At 46.0% G+C, this 21,731-nt stretch overlaps 1 protein-coding gene and 1 long non-coding RNA gene across 5 annotated transcripts in view; one reads left to right on the top strand and one right to left on the bottom strand.

Annotated features, from left to right (window-relative positions):
• Positions 1–12,354: 12,354 nt before the first annotated feature.
• On the bottom strand, positions 12,355–12,883 carry LOC140847677 (uncharacterized). Its single transcript, XR_012127689.1, has 2 exons — positions 12,762–12,883; positions 12,355–12,672 (listed from the first exon to the last, which is right to left on the bottom strand). It is a non-coding gene; the product is annotated as an uncharacterized lncRNA (long non-coding RNA).
• Positions 12,884–12,913: 30 nt separating this feature from the next.
• The window catches only part of MTAP (methylthioadenosine phosphorylase), a 46,208-nt gene continuing 37,390 nt past the window's right edge, over positions 12,914–21,731 (top strand). For all 4 annotated transcript variants that reach the window (XR_012127688.1, XM_073228425.1, XM_073228424.1 and 1 more), the window contains exons 1-2: positions 12,914–13,070; positions 20,745–20,831. Coding sequence is in view for 3 of the 4 variants with exons in the window: in XM_073228425.1 (XP_073084526.1) it covers positions 13,038–13,070; positions 20,745–20,831 (120 nt within the window). In the remaining variant the exon portion in view is untranslated. The remainder of the gene's footprint in view (positions 13,071–20,744; positions 20,832–21,731) is intronic.

Here is a 21,731-nt window from a genome sequence, read left to right as displayed (position 1 = left end):
GGAAATTGGCCTGATCAGCCTTTTGTTTACAGCGTTCTTTCTTCTCCTCCCGCTTATGGAAGACTTTAAAGGCCACTGTTAGGATCTGTCTGTGGGGTAGCGGGGCCCTGTTCTAACTTTTTGAGTTTAGCTTTAATGTCGGGGTAGCTTTGAGCTAGGAAGTATGTCATAAGGACATGTTTTCTTTCAGGTGTTTCTGGGTCTAGGCTGGTATACTGTAATAGGGCTTGAGTGAGTCTGTCTAAGACCTCGGAGGGTGTTTCATCTCTCTTTTAAATTATGTCTTGGAGCTTTTGAAAATTGACTACTTTACGAGCTGCCTTTTTCAGACCTGCAAAATATCTCCAGAGCGGAGACCTACGGCGGTGTTATAATTCCAGTGTGGGTCTTGTTCGGGGACAGCAGTGGGGCTAGGGGGATAGGTGGGGTCAATCCTGTGGGTTTCGGTAGCGTGCGTTTGGGCAAAGTCCCAAACTCGTCTATGCTCTTCAGGGAGGAGAGTATTGGCCAGGAGCATGAAAATGTCATGATGCGTGAGGCTGTAAGACTGGAGGGTCCATTGAAACTCCCTGATGTATGTCGTGGGATCAGTGGAAAAGGAATTTAGGCATTTCTCTAGTTGGGCTAAATCTCCTAAATGCCTTTGGATCCTGCTACTTCCAGGAGGGGGGCAATAATTTTGGGAGGCTCTTGGGACCAAGACTGAGGGGGACTGAAGGGTTCTGGCTCAGTCTGTGGGGGAGTGACGTGGTCTAGCTGTGCCTATTCAAGCAGGTCCTGAAGTGCGGAAGGGGGGCAAAGAAAATAAAGAAAGATAGAATCAGACCCACGTGTTGCCAGCCTGCAGCACAGCTGCTTGCCTCTGCTGTTTGCCTCTGCTGCTTTAGTTGGGCTTGAACTCATGACTCATGAGGTTAAGAGTCCCATGCTCTACTAACTGAGCTACAGCAGGGCTCTAGTTAATTGCTTATGGAATGCGTAAACAGAATGTTCTTTGTTCTCCATTCCTGCTACATCGGCAAGTGGGGGAAGGGCATAGCTAGAAGCAGGGGTGGTGTTTCTATGCATCTTCAAGGTCTCTCTATTTTCAAAGTGAAGAGTCTTGGCTCATCTTCGAGGACAAGATATGTTTTTGTGGACAGATAACTTCCAAGGACTGCACCGGTTGTTCTCTAGCTTGTGCTTTCCCATGCTGCGTTCAGACATGGGGGCAGGTGCTTTCCCATTCTCCCTACAAACATGTGAGAAGACAAAGGCAGTCCCTAACAGGGGAGAAATAGGTGATGAGGGCAAAGATGGAGGAGGCCCCTGGGACCTAGTTAAAGGGGCAGGCTGAAAAGCTCAGGCTTAATCTGCGGGGGACGAAGGCGGAGGAGGTGAGATGGGGGAGTAGATGGGGGGGAGGAAGGGAGAAGGGCTGTTGTAGGAGAAGAAGGGGAAGGGAGTGAACGGGAGGCTTCTGCGGGGGCAGCGGCTTGCAGGCTAGGAGAACTTGGGAGGGGGCGGGGGGGAGGAGGAGGAGGAAAGCTTCGATATAGGGAATCTCCTTCCATTTTTTCAGGCACTGGCAGTAGTTAAAGAGATTGCGAGTGTTAGGATCAAGAGTTCTCCCTGCAGGTCATTGGTTGTTATTGTCTAGGGGGTATGTCGGCCAATCTTGGGAGCAATATTTACGGAGAAGTTTTGGTTTTATATCAGGCATCAGGGAGAGGGTAGCCAGATGCTTAAGCAGGCATTCAAGAGGTGAAGTTTCAGGGAGTGATGAGGAGGCTCCCATGGCTAAAGGACAGTGAAGGAGACAAACAGGGGAAGACGAACGGAGATCCTCGGACTGGAGGCAGACCGTAAGGAGACAAAGGGCGTCCCCGATGATCCTTGGTGGTCTGCGGAAACTCGTATACGAGTTGGAATTTCCTAGGAAGTGTGGGTCGTCACCCAGACTTCCCTAAGAAGGCAGAGTGCCGGAGTCACGAGGTACCTAGCGCTAGGCGTTTTCGGCAAACAGAACAGATTTCGGCGGGCGGAACAGAAGGAGGAGGGGGCGGGGAAAGGGAGCGTTCTCATCCGCAAAGGAGTCACCTCATTTATGGCTGTTGGAGGGGAGGGCCTGAGGGTCTGCCGCAGCCGTGAAGGCTTGAGGCGGGGATTTATGGCTGTTGGAGGAGGGGCCTGAGGGTCCACCACAGCCGTGAAGGCCTGAGGCGGGGAGAGTTCCCTCCTCATCCCCGAGCATCAGGGCCTTGCCGGACGATCACGGTCAATGGCACTGTGATAGCTCGGGGAAGAGTGGCTCACTCTAGGGGGAAAACTTACCTAAAGGCCAGAGAGGAGTGGTGAGTGTGATGAGCCAGTGCCGGAAAAAGAGGATGAGGGCAAGCTGCTGCTGGTGTCGGGGGGAAGATGGGGCCCAGTTGGGGTGTCCTGTCTCCCAGGTTTTGGCACCAATGAAAGGAAAGGAGCGACACATAGCAGCAATTCACCGGAGAGTTCCGCTTTATTAGGGAAAGGTGCTGGGTTATATAGGAAGGGGCATGAATTGATTGAGGTGTCACTTCTATGGGGCTGGTGGCTGTTGGCTAGGTGCTGGGATTGGGAGGGGAGTGAGAGGTGATTGGGCTTCAGGTGGCGCCAGCGGGAACCGAGGACCCGGAAGAGAAGCCGGAAGTTTGCCATCTTACTGGTGGGGGCCCTTCACCAATAAATGAAAATTAACTACAAAATGGATTTTTGTATTTATAAATATAACACTATTGGTGAGTGTGTGGGAAATTGACAATTTTATTTTCTTCCCAGGCAGTTCAAGGTGGTAGTAGCTTCTTATAAGATAATTTGACTCTGTTGAGTGCTTGCAAAATGCCATTTCTTTTGATTCTCCATTTCCACTTCTAGAAATTTAGGAATTTCTAAGGAAAAATTATATTTAAACAAATATTTATATAAAACAATTAATAATGACATGAATATCCAATGAAAAGGAGTATTAATTGATTAAATTGCTGTACAATAAATCTTATACAATCTAATATTGTTGAAAACTTATGGTCAAATTATCTTTGCCTTTTAGCTAAAAATCAATTGCACATTAAATTAGAATTACAAAGATAATCTGACTGTGGGTAAGATTGCAATATTTCCAGAATCTCTCAGCTGGCCTGAGTGCATTTCCATATCAATAAGTGTTTACAAAGGGTGGAGTGAAGTAGTCCATCTCCACATCAATAAGTGATTACAAAGGGGAGAAAGGGCATATCTGGACCAGAGAGGTTGGGTGGGGACCCTTTTTGCAGCAAGAGACATGGGCAAACAGAAGTGGACTACTGCTTGTAAGAAATAAACGGGTTTCTACCACTTTATTTCTCCCTTTGACTGATTTCAGGTTCAAAGGTAATTTGCCCTGGGCTGGGAGAAAGTTTTCCTCCCAGAGTCACACCTGGTGTAGTAGGCAGGACCTCTGAACCTGAAATCTGTCTTCATGGGTGCGATGCTTGGGCAGGCTGCCCCTAGGGATGTGGGAAGATACTTGGAAGCCTCCCTGTGAATGGTGGGGAGGCCCCAGTGACTGCAGCACTGGAGGGTGCAACTTCTCCTGGGAGGCCCCTATCCATGGGATTTCCAACTGGGGAGCCCCCAGTAGGGAATTGGTCTAGGGCAAAGCACCTCTTAGATGGTTGGGCCCTTCCCAGAATTGGGGAATGGTGGAGGCCCTGGAAGTTATGTAGTTAACCCTCCATGAGAAAGAAGACTGCTTAGAGGCTCAGAGAGGTCATGTAGGAGCTGGGATTGTCAGATGTCTGTTTCTCTAAATAGTGGAAAGGGTTACTAAGGATTGAAAGAGATACTTTGGCAGGAGAGAGACACACTTCAGCATTGCTTGGAGGAGCTGGGTGATGACCTATGGGATGCCCTTAAGAAAGAGAAACAGTTGCTGAGAAGATAGGTCATGCTCCTGGAAGATACGTTAGCAGCTAGAGAAGAGGCAGCAAGAGAAGCTGCGTTGCAGGAGGCTGTGGGCAGGGGGAGGAAAGAGCAATGCCTTCAGCTCCAGAGATGGTAGAGCTGAAGTCAGGGGAAGATGAGAGGGTGGACCTGAGGGCCGAACTTTTGCTGAGGCCACTGCCCAAGGACCAGCTTCTCCTGTATTAAAGGCCCACTCAGTTGTAATTAAGAAAATATAAATGCAACAACTGCAGGCTCCTCAGAGGGAGGAATTGCCCCTTCCCAGGTTGTGGAGCACTCCATGCACCTCCTCTATACTCAGCATGAGCTGATGGACATGAACACCTGGTTTTGGCAGAAGCTGTCAGAACCTCTGCCTACATATGGCTTTTGAGTCTTTGGGATATGGGGGTGGAAGACATCACTATGTCGGGTTCTGAAATGGGTAGACTGGCTTCCCTGATGACTCACCCTTCCCTCTGGCAGTGGTTGCAAAGTGCCCATCATACCTCAGGGAATCAAACACTTCTGGATTGGCTGACAGCAGTCACCAGAGCAGTTTGCCTTAATCAGGGTGATTTACCATACTTACCCACTAGCTAGAAAACATATGCAGAGCTCCAGCAGGTGTTACAGGAGCTGGGCATGATAAATATCACCTATAATATGGATCCCCAGTGCCGCAATGAGGAGTTGTTCACCATAGGAATGAGAAATCTGGTGCTCCGTACAGCTCCCCCGTCTATCTTTGGGTCCCTGGTGACTACCCTTGCCCCTCACATAGGGCAACCCATAAGTGAGGCTACCCGTACTTTAGCAGATCTGGTGGAGGTTGAAACAATAAGACCATGGAAGGAAGTATGGGCAGAAAGGAGAGGTGCAAAGGGCCCTGGAAAGGTCTCGAGGGCCCAGATGTGGGTTGATTTGATAAAGACAGTGGTAGTGAAAGAAAAAGTTGATGGGCAATCCAATAGGATCTTATTAGAACTATGGCACTAATTAAAGCCAGAGCAGCAGTTCAAGCCACTGAGATCCAGGACATGGAAACCAGAGACAAAGCGTCATGTCCGGATGGTGTCCCTGCAAGACTTCCTTGGGGAAAGTACTCAGGCTCCACCTGGGCCCTTACCCCCACAGGAGGATGATTTGGCATCATGGTTTGACTGAGCAGAGGACAAAGGACCCCACCTTGGGGGACATGTTGGGTACTATGGGCCACGTGTAGAATTAGCAATTTATTAGCAATGAATCCAGGAACTAGATGTTCAACCCTGAGCATTCTCCTGGGACCCCTGCTGTTATAAATGGCTATGGGGGTAAGGCAATTAGAGTGAAGAAAGCCCAAATCCCACTGGGGATAGGGCATTTACCCCCATAGGACTATACTGTGTACATTTCTCCAATCCCTGAATATATTTTTGGGGCAGATATCCTGCAGGGCCTGTGGTTACAGACCACTGCAGGTGAGTTCAGAGTGAGGGTATGTGTGGTAAAGGCAGCTCTGAGGGAACACGCTAAGCACCCACCTGTAGCTCTGCCTGTACTTTGGCAGGTGACAAATACTAAGCAGTATAAATTGCCTGGGGGACACAAAGAAATTGGAGAAACTCTATAGGAGTTGGAGAAGGTGGGCATCATAAAGCCCACTCATAGTCCCTTTGATACCCTGGTATGGCCAGTGAAAAAGCTGGATGACTCCTGGTGTATGGCCTTGGATTACAGAGAATTGAATAGTCACACCCTCCTTGCATGCTGCTCTTCCCTCTATAGCAACCCTAATGGACACCCTCAGTCACGGACTACGGATGTATCATTATGTTGTGAAGGTTGCTAATGCCTTCTTCTCTATTGACATAGCACAGGAAAGTCAGGAACAGTTTACCTTCATGTGGGAAGGCTGGCAATGGTCATTCACTGTCCTTCCACAGGGATACATACACAGTACCACCATTTGTCATGGACTTGTAGCCCAGGACTTGGCCACATGGGAGAAACCACAAACAGTGAGACTGTATCATTACGTTGATGATATTATGTTCACATCTGATTCTCTTGCGGATTTAGAAAGAGCAATTCTTAGACTGAAGCAACATCTACAGGAAAGAGGATGGGCTGTGAACAGCACCAAGGTTCAGGGACCTAATTTGTCAGTAAAGTTCTTGGGGGTTGTCTGATCAGGTAAAACTAAAGTTATTTCTGAAGCAGTCATAGACAAGGCCCAAGGTTTCCCTACCCCCACCACCGTGGCAGTTTACAAGAGTTTTTGGGTCTTTTGGAGGTACTGGAGTGTGTTTATCCCACACTTGGCACAAATTCTGAAGCCCTTATACCAGTTGGTATGAAAGGGCATCAGGTAGGACTGGGATGAAAACATGTGCAGCTGCTTTTACTGGTGCTAAGCAATCAATGAAGGCTGTACAGGCCTTGAATGTAATGGACTCATCAAGTCCCTATGAGCTAGATGTTCATGTAAGGGAAGATGGTTATGTATGGGGCCTTTGGCAGCAACTTGAATGGACATGCCAATCTACTGGATTCTGGTCACAACTACAAAAAGGAGCAGAAGTCTGGTACACCTTGATAAAGAAGCAACTGGCTGCTGTGTATCATGCCATGCTGATTATGGAGCCCATCACTGGAACAACTCCGACCAAGGTAATAATCACCTATCCCATTGAGGTGTGGGTGTGAGACTGGACCCAAAGGCCATGGAGTGGCATGGCATAGATACCTATACTGGCCAAATGGGGCACATATTTATAGCAGCATAACGCCCTGACTACCAGCCCCTTAAGTAGAGAACTCCAATGCTTATTGGGGTCAGTGACGCATACCAGTGGAAAACAGGAAGAACTTGCTTTTGAGCCTTTGGTAGCCAAGAGTCCTTCTCAGGAGGGGAAAGCCCCTATTCCTGAAGATGCTTGGCATACAGATGGCTCCAGTCATCAGTAGCCCCCAAAGTGGAGGGATGTGGTTTTCCATCCTAAGACTGAGACAATATGGATGTAGGATGGAGAGGGGAAGAGCAGCCAATAGGCTGAGTTGCAGGCAGTATGGCTTGTGATCACCTAGGAGCCCTCCCCTATAATTGTCTGCATGGACAGCTGGGCTGTCTATTGAGCATTGCCCCTGTGGCTACTGACATGGTACCATGTCAACTGAATGGTTGGTCACTGGCCTCTTTGGGGGTAAGAGTTGTGGCAAGACCTATGGGAGTCTGTTCAGACTAAGACAGTTACTGCCACTGGCCAGGATATGACCAGCAGAGCAACATCCTGCTGCTAGCCCCAGCTGCATTAAACCCTGCAGACTCTGTTGAGTGGACATGGCCCTGGACATTTTGACACATGGACCAGCGATGGCTGGCCCTTCTAGCACCTTAGGAAAAAGGCCTGAAAGCTGGCTTCCTGTGTGTTCCTGGAGTAACAGCAGAGTGGCCCCCAAAGGTCATGGTAGTGTACCCAAAACGTCCAGGAGGTAAGAGTATCTTATAGGGAAGTTTTGTTTTATCTTTATGGCCAGTGTGTGTACCTCCTGTAGCCCTATATATTGAACCATCTGTGACTCTCACAGGGAGGGGGGTGAAAGTCTGGTATACTAGACCAGGACAAGATCCCATTCCTGCCACTGTCCTTTCGCAGGACCACTCTCTTGCATGTATCCTACCTGATGGACAAAATTTGCCTATGCTGGTGTCATTAAAACATGTATTTTATTGCCCTTAAGGTTATTTTCTTCTACAGTTCTTGTGGCCTGGACCCTCCACATGGCTACAGCTGCCATGTGATGATTGCTCTGAATTCCCTACCCTGTGGAATGGGTGAGCTATGGACTTACTTTGTGTAGGACCTTGAACCTAGCCGAATCCTCTGGCTTGAGGATTATCATTATTTTATTGCTGCTGTGATTGTATGTTATTATTGATTTATTTGTTTGTTTTTATTAAGGTATTTTTTCATTATATTCTCTAATAATTCTTTGTATTTCTGTGGTGCCCATAGTGATATTTCCTTTCTCATTTATGATTCTGTTTATGTGTGTAGACTCTCTTTTTTTTCTTGGTAAGTCTGGCTAGGGGTTCCTCCAAAATACACTGTAGAGATGGTTTGTGGGAGGTAAATTCTCTCAGCTTTTGCTTATCTGGAAATGTTTTAATCCCTCGTTCAAATTTAAATGATAATCTTTCCAGGTAAAGTGATCTTGGTTCAAGGCCCTTCTACTTCATTACATTAAATACATCATGCCACTCTTTTCTGGCCTGTAAGGTTACTGTTGAGAAGTCTGATGTTAGCCTGATGGGCTTTCCTTTGTATGTGATCTTATTTCTCTCTCTGGCTGCTTTTAATAGTCTGTCCTTATCCTTGATCTTTGCCATTTTAATTACTATATGTCTTGGTTTTGTCTTCCTTGGGTCCCTGGTGTTGGGAGATCTGTGCATCTCCATGGCCTGAGAGACTATCTCCTTCCCTAGACTGGGGAAGTTTTCAGCAATTACTTCCTAAAGACACTTTCTATCCCTTTTTCTCTCTCTTCTTCTTCTGGTACCCCTATAATGTGAATATTGTTCTGTTTGGATTGGTCACACAGTTCTCTCAATAGTCTTTCATTCTTAGAGATCCTTTTTTCTCTCTGTGCCTCAGCTTCTTTATATTCCTCTTCTCTAGTTTATATTTCATTTATTGTCTCCTCCCCATATATTTTATATACTCTACAAAATTTAAATAAGAAAAATACTCTCTATTGTGCTCTTAAATGATTGGCTCTCCAACCGGAATCCATTCCTGAGTCCTTGAATATCTTTGTTTACCTCCATGAGCATGTTAATGATTTTTATTTTGAACTCTCTTTCAGGAAGATTCATGAGATCGATGTCATTTAAATCTTTCTCAGAAGTTGTAATAACAATTTTACTCTGAACAAGATTCCTTTGGCATTTCATATTTGTATGTGGCGCCCTCTAGTGTCCAGAAGCTCTACTCTCTGGAGCTGCTCAGTCCCTTTAGCAATGTCAGAGGTTACAGGGGAGCAGTATTGGTGCCTGAGGGAGGAAAGAGCTGTTTTCTGCTTCCTGGCTGCCAAGGCTGCCTCCACTGTCCCAGAGCAGCCGGATATAGATCCCTGCTTTCCACAAGTGGCCAGAATCTCAGTCTGTCCAGGAATTCTGCCTGTCTTAGCTTTCCAACCCCCCTAATCACGAGAGTATCATGCAAGCACCATGAAATGTAGGTTTGTGCTCCCAGAGCAGATCTCCAGAGTTAGGTATTCAGCAGTCCCAAGCTTCCACTCCCTCCCTGCTCCATTTCTCTTCCTCCCACTGGTGAGCTGGGGTGGGGGAAGGGCTTGGATCCCACTGTGCCACAGCTTTGGTATGTTACCCTGTTCCATGAGGTCTGCTCTTTTCTCCAGGTGTATGCAGTGTGGCACAGTCCTCTTTCCTGTTGCTCTTTCAGGATTAGTTGTATTAATTATATTTTCATATTGTATGTGGTTTTAGGAGGAAGCCTCTATCTCACCTCTCATGCTGCCATCTTTAATCCAATCTCCTATTATATGTTATTAATCTGGTTACGGGGCTCCAGTTTTCTCACACAAGGGCCATTTTGGAAGATGGGGAGTAAGTAGATTGTGAGGCAAGATTTCTGGAGAGGTGGGCTATGGGTAAAATTGTAATATTTCCAAAATCTCTCTTCTGGCCTTAGTGCATCTCCATGTCAATGGGTGTTTCCAAGGGGTAGAGAGAAGTTGTCCATCTCCATGTCAATATGTGATTACAGGGGAAGCAAGGGCACATCTGGACCAGAGAGGTTGGGTGGGGCCGCTTTTTGCAGCTGGGTCACAAGAGACACAGGGGAGCAGAAGTGGACGACTGCTTGTCAGCAATAAATGGATTTCTTTCACTTTATTTCTCCCTTTGAGTTCAGCTTCAAAGATAATTTTCCCCTAGCTGGGAGAAATTTCCGCACCCCACCCCGTCTGGAGTTTTGTTGACATTTATATATTTTATATACTTTATAAAATTTAAATAAGAAATATAGAGCTTTACCCTAAACTTAACACAAAGATACTAATGCTATGTTTGTTTTACTTTATTTCTATATTTAATTCAAACTTTCCCACGATTGCAAGACATTTACCTAGGATTACCATAAAATGCATTTTTTAAACTGGGACACTTTTGAGAGGTAATGTGGAAACATCAAAAATATTTAAAACGTGTTAATTGATTTATATTAGGGATAAATCAGGATTACCCCCAGGCCAACCAGGTCACCCCATACTTAACCAAGTACAGGGAGTATTTTACAGTTTGGGTGAGCAGGACTTGGTGGGCCAAGTGTTCATGACCACATATGGTTATATAGGTCAGAGACTGCAGAATAAGTCATTGAACCTGAGAGTTACCTGCTTCCTGTATCTGTAGGAGCATGGACCTGCAAGGTCTTTTTATAATTGCTGCAGCAACCAGGGACCTCAAATTTATATTCTTAATGTGATTTTGTAATTTATATGTCCAAAGTTCTTATTTAATTCTTTCTTATTCCCTTTTATTGCCTAATTTGGGTAGACCAAATTCTCTACCACCACAATCATGGATTCCTTTTAATATTTCTGACCTGCCACAACTCTGAAGTCATTTTAATATCATTTTATTGGCTTTGTCATTTCCTTCATGTTTTTTTTTTTTTTGGCTCTTAGACCATAAATTTTTGTTCATGCTAAGGGTAAAGGTCACAAACAACTTCCTAACAGTCAAATGTATTCAATCATTTTTATTTCTAACCTTGATGGACCACATGGTGGTTAAATTTCTCCCTAGCTACTTCAGTTCCTTCCCTGCCATCCTCACACACACACACACACACACACACACACATACCCCTCACCTCCCTAATTTCTTGGCTCATACCTTAAGACAGCTCAGATATCACTTTCTAAGACCAGGAAGTGTGCCCCCTGCTCTGTGCTTTCCCAGTACTGAGTGGCAGTCTCTAACTTCACCCTTACCACAGTTATGTATCTGACTTCTCTTTCTGACTCCTCTCACTAGACTAGGAGTTCCTTAAGGGCTAATAATATATAGGTCATGCATCTTTTTCTCTTCAGCAGTTAGTTTAAGGTCCAGTACATGGTGGGAAGAATAATGTGGTAATTAAGAGTTCAGGCTTTGCAGTTAAGATAGATTTAGGATTGAACCCCAGTGGCTCTAGTTATATAAATGTGAGAAGTCTGTCTCTTGATGAATTCTTTCCTTCGAGAAGACAATGACATGTCAGGGCTGCATGAATACTACAAAATAGATGCAAGCTGGTTGGTAATGCCTCCTCAACTAGACATGTTGGAGGGGTCAAGTTGTTATGGCTAAAGCAACTCACATAACTCCCTACTGTATGTTCAAGAGCAAATGCTTGAACCCAGTAGAAAAGTTTAGGAGTCCAGGTTAGCCCCTTCCAACCTTGCAACTCCTTTTCGGTCAGAAGGAGTCTTCTAATGCTTACTGGATCTAACTGGTTTACAGCGTCTAACTTTTGGCAGAGGGTCAGTGTCGAGTAGAAACTGGACTCACTGGTCCCATCAAACCACATTAAGTTGGTCCAGATCATGTAATTATAAAGTGGCCATAAAACCCAGAATCTCTGTGTCCCTGCAATGGTCCCTCTCTGAGTAGGCAATTTCCTGCTCCCCAATAGAGCAATCAGCAGGCAGGCGCCTGGAAAATTACGTGGAGGCCTCCCAGACCCCTGACATTTCCAAAGAGCACCCCAACCCCAATCTTCTACTTTTATTCTTTTGCCACTTAATTTTATAACTTAAAATAGATGTTTTTACAAATTAAAAGGACAGAAGAAAACTTTACATTATAAGGAAATTTAGACCTAGAGCAAAACAATAAGGAGTGAGAGTGCTTAAGTGAACAGATTATATGGGCAGCACCCTGACAGTGATATTTTGAATGAAATTATATTTGTGTCTTGTTGAAGTGTTTTGCTGCTGTCAGAGGAAAGTGTATTATTCCACAGTCAGCCTCCCACCCCCAGAGTAATTTGCAGCATTTCTGTATCTCAGAACATTGCTGCCACCCAGCATTTTGTTTCGGAGAGCTTAATCCACTGAGGGGAAATTAAATTGGATTATCCCAGTAGGGAAGGGATGAGGATTTAGAGAGTAAGGGGTTATCCCTGCAGAGGGCTGGCCGTTCCGTGTTGTGTTGGGGTCGGGGAGTGACCAGTCTGTGCTCAATAACTAAAACAGGATGCTGGATTCTGCAATTAGGTGTATTGGACGTTGCCTGGGGTGGGAGGGGTTAAAGATGATCCTGGCTGTGTCTGGCCAGGCTGGGAGTTAGGCAGTGTCTCACCACCTTTAAAAGCCTCCCCTCAAATTGGAGAGGAGTAAACCACACTTTGTCAATCAGAGAAGTTACGTGGTAGCTCTTTACTGTTTATTTCCTTTTTGCCATTCCTGAGTCTTGGGTCAATCCCCTCCCTGCTTCGTCCGCCAGGGAATAAGGGAAAGGGGCACTCTCCGGGTGGGGTCGCGGGAGACAGGAAGGGCAAACGGTGCCCGCCCGCGCTGGGCGCGGGAGGGAATCTCGGCCCACGGCCGGTTCCCGGCTCTGGACGGGCGTCCCTCCCGCGAGAACTGCAGGAAAGCAGCCGGGCCTGATTTCACCGCGGAGGCCGAGGGCGCCGCTGACACAGGGCGGAGATGGGTGTGCAGCTTTTCCTTGTGAGGTTCCTGTGAAAGTTAACGGAGCTGATTAAAGGGCAAAGCACAGAGCCTGGAACAATACACGCTCAGTAAACAGTCCCCATTGTAATCATTACCGTGAACCGTTAGTTATAACTGGGGATTGGAAAAGAGCCAACCACGGAGGACCGGAAAGGTCTGCAGAAGGGGCGGGACGCGGGAAACTGGAGCTGAGGAGGGGCGTTGCGGGGCGCGCTCCCGCAAGCAGCCAATCCAGCTGCCCCGGGGAGGAAGAGGTGGGGCTAGAGTCGCCCCCGGGCCTCCGCCCTGCTCGGTCTGGAGCTCCGCGCCCCGCGCCCGAATCTGCCCCGCTCCGCGCGCCTGGCGACGCCGCCGCGCCTCTCTCGAGCATTATGGCCACAGGTGCCGCCCCCACGGCAGTGAAGGTGAGGCTAGCTGTTTGCCCTGCCCCATGCTCTCTGGCCCCCGCCCGGGGACATGGTCTCTGGGCCTGCCTGTGCACCCCCGCCGCGGCGGGCAGGGTCTGGGGACACGGCCCCCGGGGCCAGTTTGCCCCGAGACGGGGAAGGGGGGAGCAGAGGGAACACTTGCAAACCCCGCCCCCAAACCTTTGGTCTCAGCTGCACTCGCCCCCGACACCTCCCAAGAACCACTCCTTCCCGGGGAGATGCGTCCGGCTGGGGCTAACGGGCGGGCGTGGTGCGGGGGTGCCCACATGCGGCGAGACCATCCCTGAGACTAACACTTCCGCTCCGTGCCCGCGGCCAACGTGGGAGAACTGAGGGTTTGTTCCTTTGCAAGCTTCCGGCTTTTTTTTTTTTCTTCCAACGTAGGGCTTATTGTCCTGAAGTTTCCCATGCAGTGCAATGCTTGGGGATTCTGAGACTTTTTTTCTCTCTCTCTTTATCACACTGTGTGGAGTACAGGACCGCTTCCTGTTTGCAAGTCTCTGGCTTTAAACTGCTTTGCTTGCATCCTTGAAAGTTAGAGGTTAGTTTCCGTGGGACCTCGGACCTCAGAGGTCGGCACAAGGACTTCTTGTGCGGTGGGAGCTTTGGCCAGGGGACACGAATTCCGAGGGGTGCAGCGAGCTTCCCTTGGGACTTTTACGTTCTTCTCGGGGTGGTGTCTCTGGAGAGAGAGTGTAGAATTACAGGGCTTATGGAAAAATTGATTATTAAATTTAAGATCTCTTTTGGGCTGTTTGTGATTGGCCAAGAACTAAGTTACCTTTTTTAACTAAAGAGATTGTTGGCCGGTAAGGATAAGAACGTCCACCGCCTTGACCAAGGGTCTCTTGATTCCCTGCTTTGTGTTTGTTCACTTCTCCACGGAGAAGGCGATGTGGTCAGTGTGTGATCGGCCAGAGTGATTAATTAGGCCCTTGTATCTTAATGAAACACAGTGACAGGGTAGTGGGGAAGGTTGCATTCACGCGTAGGTATGAAACTCCTTTTGCCATTTTGAAGATCTTGAATTCAAACATTTGTAGAATGCTTCTCCCGTATCAGTCATGGAGAATGAGGCAGAAAGGTTTTTATGAAACTCATGTGCAAAGCGAGTTCCTTGTGCCCCGCTATAAAGTGGGGATTTTACTGCAGGGTTTACTGGGACATTTGGAATCGACTGTTCTAGCACATGGTCGGAATGTGTTAAATAGCAGTGCTTTTAAGTACAGGAGCTGCGATTAATTTTGTGTATCTTTTCTCCAACAATTACTGTGATAGGTATCAGTGGGCAAGCAGGAAACTCTCACCTTTCCCTTACAGGAATACATTTAAACCGATCATGAAAAAGAGGATGATATTTAATCTGTCTTGTCATTCTCCCTGCCACACAGATCTCCTGCAGAAATCACTGCAGTGCCCTGAAGTGCAGAATGGGCTCTGATTAAAGTCCTGATGTAAATACCGAATGAGGCATATTTTTGGTTTTGGTGAGCTGCTGAATGTAAAATTAAGAAGTACAAATAGTGCTAGGCCTGCCTGCTGATTTCTGTCTGAGGTCAGAAAGAACAACTTTGCTATTGTGAACCTGTGATGCCAATGCCAAGTCCCCCAGACGTCTGAGACAGCATCCTATACAGAAAACAGTAGGCACTAGTGTCCAGAGCAAAACAGGCTGATAAAAACCATATCCTCTCCCCAGAGCATAGAGTGTAGAGGTGGAACATTCTTGAAGACCATATAGTCACACAAACCCCTTTTTGTAGACATGAAGTTGAGGCCTAGATAGGTCGACTAAAGTTGTCCAGAATTACAGTTGGGCATAGAGCCTGGCATTTCACCAACTAGATGTTGTGAGGCATTTCTGACATCTCACATGTGCTCTCTGCTATTTTATTGTGTGAGTAAAGAAATCATGCACCTTAAGAAAAACAGAGCGGGTAGTGTGTGCATAAAGCAGAGGTCCCTCTGTGCTCACTGGATGCTCTCCCGTGGTTATTAATATAACAGCCATCGTCTGAGAGGACCTCAGGGACTCTTTATCTTCCAGCGTCAGCCATGCGTGTGCTGTTGGTGTGCCTGACCACACAGAGGGCTAACAGGCCTTTGGCATCCAGACAAGGCATTCTGGAGGGCTCCTTCAGTGGGCTGTGTGGCTCCCCCAAGGCACCCGCCTGGCTTCTGCTCTGGGGGATTGAAAAGAAAGAATTCTTGTTAATCATGGTTACTGTGACAAGGAGGAAATATGGTCCCGTCATAGGTGGGTGGCAGGTATTAAGGCGAACAGGCAAGTCGTGGAGTCTGGACTGTGAAGAATAGGCCTTAAAAATTCTCCTCTTGACTGCCTGAGTGTGACCAGCAAAGGGCTTCAGACTGAAAGTCCATGAGTGACCCTCAGAAACTTGGCAACAACTCACAGTCCCCAGCTGGAAACCAGATGACTAGAGAGGCATCATTGTCTGCCTAGGGGCACAGTGGCATTTTGGGCAGGACGTTTCTCCTCTTGTAGGGCTGCCCTGAGTGCTGCAGGATGCACAGTGCATCCCTGGCTCTCCCCACAAATGCCAGTCGTGCTCCCCCGTCGTTGTGGCAACCAGAAGTGTCCCCGTGGGTTTTCAGACATGCCCAGGAAAGCCGGTTCACACTGACTGAGGAACCCAGGGCTAAACCCCTGAGATTTGAGACTGCCTGGTTGGGGACATGTAGGAGCAGCTATGTGTGTCCTGACCAGCAGAGAAAAGCAAGGAGATAGGGGCTTTTTGTTGTGGTTTGGATGAAGTTTATTTTGATTTTCTCTTTGCTGGAGGTGGAAGAATAGACAAACAGTGACAAACATTAATGCATTATTTCATTTGATTCTCATAATTCTACAGATTAAGGGAAAATCTTAGCCTTATGGGAACAGATAAGGAAACAGGTGGTTTAAACTTGTGTGTACGGTGAACCCAAACTCTTAACCGTGATTATAATCATGGTAGTCTGTGCCACAGAAGCATCAAAGCAGTGGTTCTCAGTGTGTGTGTGATACTTCTACACCCAGCTGGTAATTTGTTAGAAGTGCACTTTCTCAGAACCCACCCTTATTTTTTCTTTTTTCCCTGCCTTTTCTAGCTTCTAGAGGTCACCAGTATTCCTTGGCTCATGACCCTGTGTCACATTGCCTTTTCTCCCTCTGCCTTGATCATCACATCCTTCAGTCGACAGTCATATAACCTTGTGATAACATTTAGGGCCCAACCACATAATCCAGGATAAAACCCCAATGACAAGATCCATAATTTAATCACATGAGGTAACATTTGCAGCTTCTGGGAATTAGGACACATACAAGATCTCTCTCAGGGGCCACTATTCAATCTGTGACACTCAGCCAGCCCAGATTTTAGAAATTTATGGGGTAGGCCCTTGAGTGGGTGTGCTCAGTTCTGACTGCACATTAGAACCACCTCAGGAGCCTTAAGAGCACAAACTCTGTCTTGCCCAACTAATCAGAATCTCTGGAGTTTGGCACCTGGGCTTTGGTGTTCAAAGTTCCCCAGGGGAATCTAGTATCCAGCTGCTGACCCAGGAAGAGCCAGGAACGAATCCTGCTAGTATTCCACAAGCGAAGGAGAGCTCTACGGGTTATAAGAAGTATTGAGGAAAATCCCCCTCAGAAAATAATGGGCCATTTCAGGAGGTGAGCTATATTTTTAAGAGGATGTCTCTAACCCTAGAATAATATCTTTGAAAGGTGAAAATGATTAAATAAAAATCATGAGTGTTCTGGGCCCTCAGGTTATCTCTAGCCAAAATACAGCATTTATTTCCTCCTAGTTCTGGAGGCTGAAAGTCCAAGATCAGGGTATCAACAGGGATGGTTCTTTTGAGGCCTTTCTTCTTGGCTGGTAGATACCTGCCTCCAGTGTCTGTGTGGTCTTCCCTCTTGGCATGTCTGTGCCCATATCTCTGCATGTAAGGACACTGACCTTATTGGATCAGGGCCCTCCCCATGACCGCACTTGACCTTCATTACCTTTTCAAAGACCCTATTTCCAATAATAGTCACATTCTGAAGTATTGGGGGTTAAGACTTAAACATACAGTTCTAGGGGAAAACAGTTCAGTCTGTGACCATCCCATACAAGACGGATGTCTTGTTGGGGAGGGAGCCTCGGATCATTTCCATGTTGCAAGTTTTAAGTAGGCCTCCAGGGCTGAAGCATTTGGCCACTCTCCCCAGACAGCTGGGCTTCCAGGACTTCACAAGGCCCTGGGAGGCCTCAAGGCCAGGTCAACTCAGTAAAAGACAGTTCTTGTCTGCTGCACTTACCAAACTTGCCATGGGCATCCAGAGCTGAAGGACAGACATGCTTAGATCAGGGATTGTGGCCGGCTTGAGGTCTGGCTCTCTTGCCTCCTCAGGAGCTTGATGTGCTCAGAGGCAGCCTGTGCACCCGGCATGAGCTTTTCTCTACTACTTGGGGCTATGGTGTGTTGAGGATGCCATAATGGAGTGCTGGGTTCCTTGAGGTAACATGCTTAGGCGTCAAAGTGATGGTAACTGGTTCATAAAGTATGTGGAGTCTCATGGGTCCGGTACAAGGAAGTAGACACAGGGTGGGGTTAATATGAGCCCTTGCAGCATGACTGGAGGTACCTGCTGGCCAGGTAAGCCAGCATTTACATAAAATGCTTTCACAGTCTCAGAGAGGAAGTCAAATCCTCTCTTCTTTTAGGAGATTGACTTGGTGTTCTGTCAGTGACAAGTGTGGGAAGAACCACTAGCTGCAAAAGTTTGGCAATGATCTTCATTGACCAGGGGGTCCCTGTTTCAGAACTTTTATCTTGTGTAATGAAGAAGTCCTGGCTGGGCAGTATTGATTGGCCCAGAACTTCGATCCCAGTCCTTGAAAACGTTTTCTAAGCAGTCTAGGATTGCCTGGACTGAGGGATCATGGTTCTGACCCAGGAGGTCTGGAAAGGTCCTGTGTCACTGCTTCCTGAGTGTGGATGAGGTCACTGATGGCGAGACCCCCTCCCCCTCCACGGTGTTCACTTACACATCCAGTCATTGTTTCTGTGCGTTCTCTGTAACAACAGCCTTGGCCCAGAACTTGGCTTCTCTGAGCGTTATTGAAGAAGTTTCTTAAGTTTACATTTCTCTTTTGTAAAATGGGTATAATACCATAGGGCCTATCTAATTGGGTGGCTGTGAAGCTCAGGAGAGGTGAAGCTGCTGAAGCACTTAGCACAGTGCTGGTGACATGCCAGAGCTCAGTTACTTTATTACCAAGGTAGGTACTGAGTTAACTTGAATTTAGAGGCTGGAGGGTGAGGACAGGATTAGGCCATCTGTCCTTGGTTTCATCCTTGTTGCACATTGCCATGGAGCCAGCAGGTGGCAGCATTGCCACATTTTTGGCACAGCAGGCTTCCCTCTGGAAAATTGTGTAGGCGTCCAATTAATTCCCTGGTGTACTCAGTTTTTACACTTGTCCCATATCCCTTGCAAGATGTGCTTTTCCATAAACAATCAGAGCCAGTTGGGTAACTGGACTTGCTTGCCTGCAGATAATTTTGCAGATAAAGTCTAGAGACCCCCTCCTGGCCTTTCTTGCACAGGCAGCTGCAACTCCTGCTTACATGCCCAGCACTGCATGGTTCTTGCTGAGAGCTGAGTTGCCAGCTGCCTAATGCAGTCATCATGCTCCAGGGTGCTGTGGACTGAAACTTGGGGCTGCAGAAGTTAGGCTCAAGGGCACTGAATTTAGCAGGACCCCTAGTTCACATTTCTTAACCACTGCTGTGGTGCTGAACTAGCTTGTCTAAAGTGTGAGGGGGTGGGTTCAAAACAAAGTTAGGTTTGTTTTGTATATACAAATCTGAAAGTCCAGTGGTGAATCCAGAATGTGAGATGCCATGGTCCAGGGAACATCGGAAACAGCCAAGTCAAAATGGTGGTAAATTTTCAAAAAAGAGAAAAAAAGCAGAAGTTTCTGTGAGTAGCAGAATCCCCAGAGAGTAAGCTGAGAATTATTTCAGAGTCAGAAATTCAGTTCTGTGGTCTGAGGTGATAACATGGGCTGAACAGTTTATTAAGCACCCCTTCCTATGATCCGTGGTGCTTCAGAGGCACGTGAAAAGAAGGGTAAGACGGAGAAGCCAGGTAGAGGAAGAATTAGGATTGCATAAAACTGATTTTTTTTAAAAAAGAAATTCCTATTGAATTGATATGATTTAAATGTACTGACTTAAGTGAACATTTCTGTGGATTTGGAAACAGTAATGTTAGTCTTTCCCTATGATGTTATGTTGTAACAACTGAGAGAAATGTGGGGTTGGCCTAGAATATGCAACCTGCTGTGGTTCTTAACAGTGTACCGCAAGGTGGCGCCAGCTTCACAAACTAGTTTAGCCTCTTAAGGAAGTTCTGGGGACAATTTCAAAATCATGTAACTGACAGTTCAATAAAATCTCACTAACTTGCCCTTATTTTCTTGTTTGTTGATTTTTTTTTTCTCAGGAAAGTGAGGGCCAGAGAGGTAGCCATTTCACTACATACTAATATAAATCAACTTGTGTAACCTGACCTGGAAATTGTTTTATTCAGATGTTCAGTTAATTCTCAAATCTGGAATTTTTTCTCATGGAGCTATTTTCTTCCATTTAGTAGAAATTTTACTCAGGTGACATTAGCTATAAAGCTTTTTATTGGGAAAAAAATTGCTCAGTCACTTTCCATTGGGTTTGTAAGTGAACTGTCATTTCTGTAGCCTATTGCTGGCAATTTAAATACTATTTCTTCTTCAGGAAGTGTTAGCTCAAGGAAACTTTCCTGATTATTTCAGTTATTGAACTTTTAGTTAACAGTTTATTTCATTTTAGTTATTTTTGTAAGTGTTCTTGTTTTTGTTTCTTAGTCGTCAAATTATATTAACTCTAAGGGCAGTGGCAGGTGTCTTTAATTCTGATTTAATTCTTTAATCCCTGAAAACAAGAACTGTTTAAAATTAATCTCTGAAAAATGCAATATAACAACTTTAAGAATTTTGAGCTATCTTTGAATCACTTACTTATATTCACATATATATATATATATATATATATATATATATATATACACACGAAGGACAGTGTGATTTCATAATTAGACATGAAACTAACTTTTCATGCTATACTCCTTAATCTATGATCCCTTAGAGATCTGATTTTAGTGGCTTAGTAAAGAAAATTGCATGTTTCTTTATCAAGTAGAATAATGGGAAGAAATCATTATCAAATGGGTGTACTGAATATTTTCTACTCCAGCAATCTTCTGGACATTTTTATTCTATAGTCCGTTTAGTGGAGAAAGGCCTATTTTTAGGTATGGTTTTCTAACCTAAGCCAAAGTATTTTTCTGTACTGATTTGTTACTCAGATAGCAATAAATGTGATATAGTCCAAAACGTGACCATACTTTGCTTATTTCTGGAATATAGAAGTCCTTCAAATGTTTGTTGAATGAATAATTGTTTTTCAGTAATGTTCAGATTTTTAAAAATAGCCAGGTGTTAAATTAGCAGGAATGGAGAGGAGCATTTGAGTATGAAGAAGTGAATTTACTTCCAATAGTGATTTGTTTCTTATTAAAAATGATCACATATGGTATCTCTCTGTTGTCTCCCTTAGATTGGAATAATCGGTGGAACAGGCCTGGATGACCCAGAAATCTTAGAAGGAAGAACTGAAAAATATGTGGATACTCCATTTGGCAAGGTTCATATCTACTTAGGGGAGACAGACTAGCTTTTTACTTTCTCCTTGCTGGCTTGGCTTTCATGTTCAAATATATATATATACACACACACACACACACACACATACACACACACGTATATATAGTGTTTGTCTTGGCAGCCCGGATTGTCTGCCTCGGGCTGAGGGCTAGTAGTCCTATTACTGGGTTCTACCAGCTGAGCAGCGTCCTTAAGGATGCCTTAGACTTACTGGGTTGAAAACATGCCTCTTGAAGATGCATAAATAACTTCCTGATTTGCATCCCTATAAGCCAGACACTCATCTCAGAGAGAGGTTATACTCTTCAGATCTGTGTATTCAGATCAGCTTCTCATTTGGGGCTGATAGATTTTGCCACACTTATTTAGGAGATAGACTGATGACGGACAGGAGGAAATATCATTACAAAGTGACCTTTTCTTATTAAGCACTGGCCCAGAGGGGGATTTCTTGAGGATGCAGAATATGATTACATAACTGAATGGAAATAAAACACTCCTTTTCTATTAAAAGCGGGCTGTTTATTTCCCCAGCTCCTGTGCCGTCCAGGTAGGGTGAGGGTGTCCACCTTCTCTTAATTCTATAGTGCTCCTCCCAAACGTCGCCCTTCCTCTGGCCCTCTGGTGAAGATCCCGCATCTGGCAGTCCCAGTCAGACCCCCCCCTCTTCAGCCAAGCCCTTGGATCTTGTCCTCCAAGAACCACTTTCAGCTTGGCCTGCTTGTTAACCTCACATTTTCTTGGTGCCCTTGGTTCTTAGGACCTTTCCCTCCAGTACCCATGGGCGTCTCAGCCCTGGCTAACCAACAAACAGTTCTCATGCTGAGTTCGTATGTTCTGTAACAGTGGCCTCCTTCCTGTGTTTTGCCCTCACTCGCCT

Source organism: Manis javanica, chromosome 2 (genome assembly GCF_040802235.1).
Source record: "Manis javanica isolate MJ-LG chromosome 2, MJ_LKY, whole genome shotgun sequence".
Lineage (NCBI taxonomy): Eukaryota > Metazoa > Chordata > Mammalia > Pholidota > Manidae > Manis > Manis javanica.
Note: the sequence above shows the minus strand (reverse complement) of the source record. Positions and strands in the feature narration are given on the sequence as shown.